Source organism: Chiloscyllium plagiosum, chromosome 32, assembly GCF_004010195.1.
Source record: "Chiloscyllium plagiosum isolate BGI_BamShark_2017 chromosome 32, ASM401019v2, whole genome shotgun sequence".
Classification (NCBI taxonomy): Eukaryota; Metazoa; Chordata; class Chondrichthyes; order Orectolobiformes; family Hemiscylliidae; genus Chiloscyllium; species Chiloscyllium plagiosum.
This window is the reverse complement of record NC_057741.1, coordinates 27,009,222-27,019,358: the sequence shown is the minus strand read 5'-3', so window position 1 is coordinate 27,019,358 and position 10,137 is coordinate 27,009,222. Positions and strand designations below refer to the sequence as shown.

General features: G+C 39.5%; 1 protein-coding gene across 1 annotated transcript in view; it reads right to left on the bottom strand.

Moving 5' to 3' along the window:
* Positions 1-10,137, bottom strand: part of hgsnat (heparan-alpha-glucosaminide N-acetyltransferase) — a 42,589-nt gene continuing 32,452 nt past the window's right edge. The window contains exons 15-19 of the mRNA XM_043673955.1: positions 9,173-9,259; positions 8,514-8,591; positions 8,354-8,424; positions 6,740-6,852; positions 1-3,734 (exon numbers count right to left, since the gene is read on the bottom strand). Coding sequence (XP_043529890.1) covers positions 3,553-3,734; positions 6,740-6,852; positions 8,354-8,424; positions 8,514-8,591; positions 9,173-9,259 — 531 coding nt within the window. The 3' untranslated portion in view covers positions 1-3,552. The remainder of the gene's footprint in view (positions 3,735-6,739; positions 6,853-8,353; positions 8,425-8,513; positions 8,592-9,172; positions 9,260-10,137) is intronic.

Genomic DNA, 10,137 nt, shown 5'->3' with positions numbered 1-10,137 from the left:
TTGAGATAACCATATAGTTTTATTCTTAGTAATAATGGGATATATCAATACATGACTGTGAATCATACAGCATTGCACTAACATACAGATAATAATTAAATAGAGCTATAACAGCATAAACCTCCATTACAGTGACTGAAACCCAATGATTTACATCTTGGAGAGAAATCTAAAATCCCTTTATTCAAATAAAATCCCATTTAAACTAAAGCGAGTGATAGCAATCAAACGGGGGTATAAAAAAAGATCGTTGAGTACAAAAACTTTACATTTGATTGTTAAACAAATATTTTAAAAACATTACATGTTCCTTTTGTCGGAGCAAATAATTCAGATCCAATAATGTGTAATCAGGAAGGTAAATAAACTCCAGAGAACATAACAGTCCATCAATACTTTGCTGACATGAAGAGCTGGCCAACGGTGAGCAATGCAAGTGTCTGGTGGGCATGGTCTTCAGGTGCTGTAGGCAGCTTTCCAGGACTGAAGCTGGTAGCACAGGTCTACCAAAGTAAAATGCACCATGCTTCATCCAGAGGTCGACCAACTAAAGCAGCAGGTTTGGGACATTTTAGAAATATCACAGTTCGTGGCAAATCTTCAGCATACAATTTTTATCAAACCACTGAGCAGCTAATAAGTTTGTTCATAACTTCCATAAGCTTGAAATATACTGACATTAACAGTTCCCAATGAGTTATCTGAAAAGTGACACGTGCTTTAGATGACTACCAAACTAATAGTCAGTACAAGTTAAAAGCATTTAAGTACAGAAATACAAACAAATCATTTCAAGTTAGCAGTGAACATTCTCCAACATTAAAGGGTGAACCAGATTTCAGAAATCTCAACCCAATTTCAAATTTGAAAGTTCCGGCTAAAAACTGATATTACACCCAGGCTTGTGTACACTGTAAAGCCAGTCCTGAAAATGGTTGGAATTGGAAATCTTTGACTGCATTCAGTAATCGTCTACTTTCATTTGATAAATTTTATGCCAATGGCTAGAGATTGGGGATTGCAGGGAGCACTTGCACATTTCAGACACCTGGTATAAATATCAAGCTGCAGGTCAAGTACAGCACTGGACAGTGAAACTCTTGATTGTAACATTCTCAAACTTGTTACCTTCTGCAAAGATACACTTCAATTTCTCTTGCTATTTTCATAACTTGTGAGTGGACCATCAATTACATCAGGTAATGAATTGGGAGGAAAGGAAGAGCTTTCCCATCCATGCTCTTTATGCTCAATCACCTACTCTTTACATGGATCTGTAGGAAATATATCCTTTTCAAAATCAAAATCTCAAGTGAATATGGCACAATGCTATGCTACTTTGTCTAGTGTTTTACTGACCTGCATCACAAGATGGTGCAAATAGATATTCTGGTCACTTCAACAAATTAGTTTGTTGACAAATTTTGAAACAGTAAGTCAACAATTGAATGCAAGGAAAGGCTGAGAGAAACTAGTATAAACTAGGTAGAACAATTGTCAAGTGAAGAAATCCAGTGCTGTTAAAATAAAGCTTGATATTGGCAGATTAGTAGTACAGAACTTGAATATCGTTAAAAAGAGGCAATTTGTCAAATCTTTACACTTTCATTCATGAGGGCAACTTGCAACAATCCCAATTGAAATGGAAAACTGACATTTATGCTGCATGAGGGGAGTGTGCCGAGAGTTTGACAAATGGACTCCGATTGGTAGAGGCATTGCCATCAATAATGCATCAGTTAATGACAACCAGTACTTAACAGCCAAGTTTAGTTACATTTTAAACCAGGCAGATTGACTTATTTCTTAGGGCAGTGCTTTAACCAAACCAGAAAAAGGCTGCCACCTATTTTGTTGCATTTAAACAGGTGCAGTGCGGACATGTTCTGTCTGCAAAGAATAAGGCTGTGTTGTAGTATATATGTAGCTTGTAGTACATGTTAGTGCACCACACAGAGTCTAACCACACTCAGTATTATTTAACAAATGGTGTTCAATCATTGAATTCCATCTAATACTGGCCCACACTTTCAAAGCTCACAACAATGTCCAACACTGGATGTGATTCCTCAATTTAATAGCATTTGCTAAACAATCCTGTGTGTGCAAAGAATTGCACAGACAACCAATCTGAGATGGTCAGTTGGGCAAGCAGGGTGGTGCGCTTGCATGTATGGGCGAACTGCAAATATTAACATATAGTGCCTTTTTCTGCTCAAAGATTTCATACACAGCTTTCCTGTTTCAATGCAATAACATAGATGACAGACATTCTCTTGTTCATGCCACAGTGCAATGCCTGCCCAGTCAATCTGCCTGATTTAATAGTTAAACAAAGCTCTGACAGATTACAGTTAATGATTAACAGTGTACATTTTCCTTGACAATGCCTCTCCCAACTCATCTGCAGTCTCATGCAGGATAAACACTTCACATATACTCCCTTTACATTGGTACTTCATGCACATTGTTCTGATACTTGCAAAATAAATAGCTTTGACAAAGTGCCTTACTTTTCAGCAATACTTTTTTTAAAGTGAAGACAATGAAAACTGATTGGTCAAACTGCAATACAGCACAAATGAGAATTTTGTTTAGCATGATTATGTAGAATTGGTAGGTGATTTTTAAAACAAGTCAAACACATTTGAATTTCATTTCCCAGTTAACACATATTGGAAGCTAAATATAAAGTTATTTAATTATTTGTTTTTCAATGCCCTGTTTTTTCAAATATCAGATCAAAAGTTTTGCATTGCCTAACCTAAAATAATGCAAGACATTAATGATTACACTTTAGTGAGATTTTCAAATAGTACACTTTCCCATTCTTGACTGATCATACAACATTTCACACTGGGCTCTTCAAGAACATAGCACTATTAAGCAAAAGAAATGAAGTTTGTAAGCTTTGTCTCGATAGAAGCACACATCCCAATTTGTTAGCTTGAAGTTAGTCAACTCTTTCTTGCTTCCAGAGTAGTTCAAATGATTAGAATTCTACTGTTATAACTTCATCAGTAGGTCAGCTACACAGAAGTAAACAAGAGAAACCCAATCAATGTGTTGTGTTCATGTTACCAATAGAAACTCAGTTTGACCAGCTTGCTTTGGTGAAGTTTCAAACCTGGATTATGCAATTGATGAGCAAACAAAACTAAAAGATAAGTGATGAAGTGTTGAACAGGGTAGAATATTGAGTATATATAAAGATCGAGGATATTGGCATAGCACAGGGATATAGGAGCAGAGTGCTTGTGTGTTAATGCTTTGATCAGAGCATCACTTATGCAAGTCCAAAAATATTCCAGTTGGCAGCAATGGCACATATCGGTTGTGTGAAAATTTACAATATGTAGGCCTGGTCAAGGATTAACAGAAATTGGTCATACAATCATCAGTTTACTGGCCATTATACAACTTAAAAGCTGACAGACATGTGTTTCCACTGTCAGTACAAAATGCAAACACATCTTGTCCATTTATTCATACATATATAGAAAAATATACTCCTCCACTTCATGAATTTGCCAAAAAATGATTGATCCCTGATTAAATTTTCCAAAATATCTTCTTTTTGTAAAGAACATAAGAAATAAAAACCCAAGTGGTGGTCGCAAGGAGATTCTGGGCCAAGTGTTCGCCATGTGAATGGTCATTGAGCATTTTCCATTTGAAGGGAAAATATTGTTCAAACACCTCATGTCCAACGTACAGCAGAATAGAGTTCATCCCTGAAGAGTTAGAGAAAACAAAACAGTATGTCAGTGGTCACTTGAATTCTACCCAAACTGTCCACATCATAAGAATATTTAATTATGGCTGGATCAAACTGCTGCCACCAAGTCTGGCCAATCCACCTACAAAGAATCCTGATCAGACAAGTAATACCACGCATTGCGTGTTGAGCTGAGAAGCAATAACAATTCAAATGGGGATTCATATTAACCTAGCGAATTAGGAGGCTATGAAACAACCCAATATCTGTTGTTAACTCCTACCCCTGCCCATCATCTTCCAAAACTGTAATATTTTGGAAGAGACATTTTCCCCTATTTTCTGAATCAACCTGAGATAATGAGAATCCAGAGAAAGTATATTCCTGTCAGGGTGAAAGGAAAGGCTGGTGGGTACAGGGAATGCTGGACGACTAAAGAAATTGAGGGTTTGGTTAAGAAAAAGAAGGAAGCATATGTAAGGTATAGACAGGATAGATCGAGTGAATCCTTAGAAGAGTATAAAGGCAGTAGGAGTATACTTAAGAGGGAAATCAGGAGTGCAAAAAGTGGACATGAGATAGCTTTGGCAAATAGAATTAAGGAGCATCTAAAGGGTTTTTACAAATACATTAAGGACAAAAGGATAACCAGGGAGAGAGTAGGGTCCTTCAAAGATCAGCAAGGCGGCCTTTGCGTGGAGGTGCAGAAAATGGGAAAGATACTAAATGAGTATTTTGCATCAGCATTTACTGTGGAAAAGGATATGGAAGATATAGACTGTAGGGAAATAGATGTTGACACCTTGCAAAATGTCCAGATTACAGAGGAGGAAGTGCTGGATGTCTTGAAACGCATAAAGGTGGATAAATCTCCAGGACCTGATCAGGTGTATCCGAGAACTCAGTGGGAAGCTAGAGAAGTGATTGCTGAGATATTTGTATCATCGAAATTCACAGGTGAGGTGCCAGAAGACTGGAGGTTGGCTAATGTGGTGCCACTCTAAGAAGGCAGTAAGTACAAGCCAGGGAACTATAGACCAGTGAGCCTGACATCGGTAGTGGGCAAGTTGTTGGAGGGAATCCTGAGGGACAGGGTGTACATGTATTTGGAAAGGCAAGGATGACTAGGGATAGTCAACATGGCTTTGTGCGTAGGAAATCATGTCTCACAAACTTGATTGAGTTTTTTGAAGAAGTAACAAAGAGGATTGATGAGGGCAGAGCGGTAGATGTGATCTATATGGACTTCCGTAAGGTGTTCAACAAGGCTCCCCATTGGAGACTGGTTACCGAGGTTAGGTCTCACGGAATAAAGGGAGAACTAGTCATTTGGATACAGAACTGGCTCAAAGGTAGAAGACAGAGAGTGGTGGTGGAGGGTTGTTTTTCAGCCTGGAGGCCTATGTGACCAGTGGAGTGCCACAAGTATCGGTGCTGGGTTCTCTACTTTTTTTCATTTACATAAATGATTTGGGTGCGAGCATAAGAGGTACAGTTAGTAAGTTTGCAGATGAAACCAAAATTGGAGGTGCAGTGGACAGCAAAGAAGGTTACCTCAATAACAACAGGATCTGGACCAGATGGGCCAATGGGCTGAGAAGTGGCAGATAAAGTTTAACTCAGATAAAAGCGAGGTGCTGCATTTTGGGAAAGCAAATCTTAGCAGTACTTACACACTTTAATGGTAAGGTCCTAGAGAGTGTTGCTGAACAAAGAGGTCTGGGAGTGCAGGTTCATAGCTCCTTGAAAGTGGAGTCGCAGGTAGATAGGATAGTGAAGAAGGCATTTGGTATGCTTTCCTTTATTGGTCAGAGTATTGAGTACAGGAATTGGGAGGTTATGTTGCGGCTGTACAGGACATTGGTTAGGCCACTGGAATATTGCGTGCAATTCTGGTCTCCTACCTATCGGAAAGATGTTGTGAAACCTGAAAGGGTTCAGAAAAGATTTACAAGGACGTTGCCAGGGTTGGAGGATTTATAGGGAGAGGCTGAACAGGCTCGGGCTGTTTTCCCTGGAGCATCGGAGGCTGAGAGGTGACCTCAAAGAGGTTTACAAAATTATGAGGGGCATGGATAGGATAAATAGACAAAGTCTTTTCCCTGGGGTCAGGGGAGTCCAGAACTAGAGGGCATAGGTTTAGGGTGGCAGGGGAAAGATATAAGAGACCTAAGGGGCAACCTTTTCACAGAAAGGGTGGTACATGTATGGAATGAGCTGCCAGAGGAAGTGGTGGAGGCTGGTACAATTGCAACATTTAAAAGACATTTGGATGGGTATACGAATAGGAAGGGTTTGGAGGGATATGGGCCAGGTGCTGGCAGGTGGGACTAGATTTGGTTGGGATATCTGGTTGGCATGGACGGGTTGGACCGAAGGGTCTGTTTCCATGTTGTAATCTCTATGACTGTATGACTCTATAACCATGCATTTCCATTATGGAAACAAATGCACCAGGCAACGTGACTCGAGAAACTACACATGACTTGCTTGCCCAGATGGTCATTCAAGCCGGGGTTCAGGCACAAATATCATTTGTGTCTTCATCTCAAATAGAAGGTAGAGAGGTAAAACCAGCGCGAGAATTCTTGGCACAAGTACTACTCTTAATATCGTTTCTCATCAGTTTTCAGCTACCCCTCGAGAAGAGAACCACATGAAGTTGGAAGGCAAAACATACCAATTGGTCAATGCAACATCAAACTCTACAATCTCTCTCAAATATGGAAAAACATGGATTTGCATGAAAACAGTATCTATGGCAAACAAAAAGTATGAACACTCACAGGAGAGAGAGAGAAAATCTCATCTGAGTGCTGGTGCATGGTATAAGATGACATTGTTGCTATTACACACTGCAGGTGCCATCTCTACAGCAACCTCTTCTCATCTCTATTGAGCTGATATATGTGAACAACACATTATTCCCTAATTGAAGGTAATTTTCCAGAGTGGAAGAGAGCAAGTCAATAACACAGTGAGAAGGAAAAACTGATAAAGGGATACTGGAATTTTCCATACCTGGATAAAAAAAGGGAGCTCCCGTCCAATGTTTCTTTATATCCACCAGAAAATAGATCAGCAAGAGAAGAATATAAGCAAAACAACTGAGTGTTGTAACATAAGAGATGGACCTGCCCATGGAAGATAAACAGGGAAGGTTAGAAGTGGCAGAAAGCATTGGAGTAAACACAGCTTACTTCCTGAAAATCTTAAGCTAATCGGAACAATTTCCTTAGTTCTATCTTCCTAAAACCAGAACTAAAAGGCAATGGATTTGATGATCAGGTGAAAACACAACTTGGCTCAAAAAAAGATATATGACAAGTCTATGCTGAAAAACTGTTTCATCATGACCTCAAAAAAGGTTACCATTGGGGAGAGAATTGCTGTAACTCAACTGGTCCCCCTCCAGCCTTGTGTAACATTGATAGTCAAGCAAATTCAAAATGCAAAACATTAAGTTTAGAAACATTTGGCTGGGTGCCCACAATTTGCACATTTAACTCTGCAACATCATCCATAAGCTTTATCCTATTAGCATCTTGGACTCCACACATTTGCTATGGTATCAATAGTAAATTATGCAAGAGGTAGGAGATTAACAGCACAATTTACTAGCCTCATTTTTCACCTGAAACTCTGTCCCACACTTTATCAAGTTTACCCCTTTCTTGGACATCTCAGGCTTAGTTTCTATGCCTGCTTAGACTCTGAACTAACGAAAACCACTCTCTGTCCCTCAATTTCAAAACCAAAGCCTCAGTGACTTTATCCCTCTCCAAGTCCAACCACCCACTTACTTCAACATTATTCTCCAACTCCATCCTAAGCTCACCCTCATTGACAATGAAATACTCAACTGCATCTGTACCATTGTCCACCTGAACCTTTTGCTGATTGCCAGAGTTCCATAGCACAAGTTTCCAGTTTATTCAGAACCCTTGCTCGCAACTTCTCCTTCCGAAAATCTCAACCGTCTTCCTCTCCGGCCACTCCGTGACTGAATTTTATAATTCTGATCCTCGTAAAAATCCCTTGCCTTACTATGTCTGCAGCTTTGTATCACTTCCTGCTTTACTCATGGTGTTCTATAACATAATCTACCATACTATTGCAGTAGAAAGAACCTTCACGGCCAGCATTGCTGCCAGAGTTGGAAACTCAATTCCTATTCCACTCTTCTTACACATCTCCCACCACAATAGCTGACCTATAGTTTAGTTTGAAACAATTGTTTAACTGAGCTATTATACAGCTTCTGCTTATTAACTCAGGTGTTCACATGTTAACAATAATGGCAGCGAAAGGAACACTGGATAGCACTGTGTCACAACTTGTAATAACTTACTCTACGACCGTTTTACAAGAAAAAACCTCTACAGACGTAGCCCACCGCTCAGACCCCTGAACTCCTCATGATGCTGGGAATGAATTTCTCATTCCAGAAGGAGATAACTCACAGTTATAATTGGTACATAAGAGCCATTTATCTGAGAGAACGCTGCATTAGTTCTGCAAAACACACTTTCATGCAGGCCAGGTTTCATGGGGCTAGTGGAATATCTGCAATATTTCTGGTTGACTGTGGTGCTGTACTAAATCACCACCTCATTTCGTGGAGGGCATACGCACCATAAATTCTTGTTGACTGGAATGAAGCCATGGTCTTTCGAACATTTTGTCAGGATGGCTGAAATAATACCCTAGAGTCAACAAGCAAATCAATGGATTAGACAAACAAGGAACATTTCACCAGGATGATCTTTACATAATCCAGTAAAACCTCACTCACCAGCAGTGTGCTCCAAGTGAAAAATCGTAGCATAATCTGTTTATTTTGACCTTTATAAATAATGAAAATCTTCCCAGCCTGTAGGGGGGAGAAAGAACACATGGTGCTATTTCTTGTTTCATACAAAGTTGTAATTGAGGTTCAGAACACATTGAAATAGGCAATCAGGTGGATGCATCTCCTGGCTTCTGTACTCAGCCTTCTGGCTATTTACTTCCAAGCATATTTCAGTATCATTTGACAAGTTTTGGATGCCCAAAATGAAAAGGTACTTTACATCAACATAAATCAGCATTTAAGGTGCATGCCAAGTCTGAGCAAATCAGTATCACAAGAAAGAAAGGAAAAAAATCCATTTGATCAGTATGTGACTTGTTAGTAAAGTCAACTCTGCTAGTTACCGAGTAACACTCGGTCACAAAAATCAATCCATGTATCGAGATTGCATGAACTGGGAAGAGCTTTTTTCCTCAACCTTCAACCTGAAAGAATACAACACATTCCAAATGTTCCTCTAATTTGCTCAGACAGTACAGACAGCATAGAAACACATCACGAAGAAGTTGGATAAGTGGGTGCAGTGTATTCACATTTCAAGACAACTTGTATTATGGTTATGGACTTTCAAAAGACCCTCACGGTTACTCAGCAACTTTTACCTGTAATCCCAGAAATGCCATCACAATTGAATTGATTAATCCCAGCAGGTTCTCTGGATCAAATGGCACCGTCGTGTGATAAAGTATCTTAAGAAATAAAAATAAAATACAATTTATTGCAGCTCAATCAAAAATATTTTAAAGCAGATGGAACAGGTTTCAAGAAAGAGTTGAAAAATGTGATGCTGGAAAAACACAGCAGGCCAGGCAGCATCCGAGGAGCAGGAGAATCGACGTTTCGGGCATTAGCCCTTCTTCAGGAAGTCCTCACTTTCTCCTAGGTTTCAAGAAACTCCAACTCAAAGAGAATCGACCCAAAAAATGAGAACAAGCATTTCTTTATGTGAAATTTGTTTTTAAAACTCAGTGTTGAAATAGATTGTTATTTTATCACATTCTGATGTTCTTCTGAGAACTCAATTCTTTGTGGCCATTTTCAATGAGAAAGTTAAAAATCTCACAACACCAGGTTATAGTCCAAAAGGTTTATTTGCAAGTACAACCTTTCAGAGCGCTGCTTCTTCATCAGGTAGCGTCTGACAAAGACGCAGCCCTCCAAAAACTTGTACTTCCAAATAAACCTGTTGAACTATAACCTGGCTTTGAGAGATTTTTTTTAACTTTGTCCACCCCAGTCCAAGACAGGCACCTCCACATTTGCAAGGAGATTTGCGTGTTACGTTTGTACGCATAAAGATCAAAAATCAGCTTTGTATGACTCCACATATTAGCTTCAGATAGACTGTATGAGACAACTAAACATGAGCAGAGGTCTCTTAACCCCTTGAATGATTCTTCTTTCATAACATTTTTTCTACTGTGTACTTTGAATAATCTCAAGGTATTTGCTGCTACAAATCTACTTGGGTGCCCAGACCTCCCACTCATCTCCGTCCAAGGCCCCATAGGATCTTTTCACATCCAGCAGAGATTTTCCTGCATATCCTCCCACCTCGTCTACTATG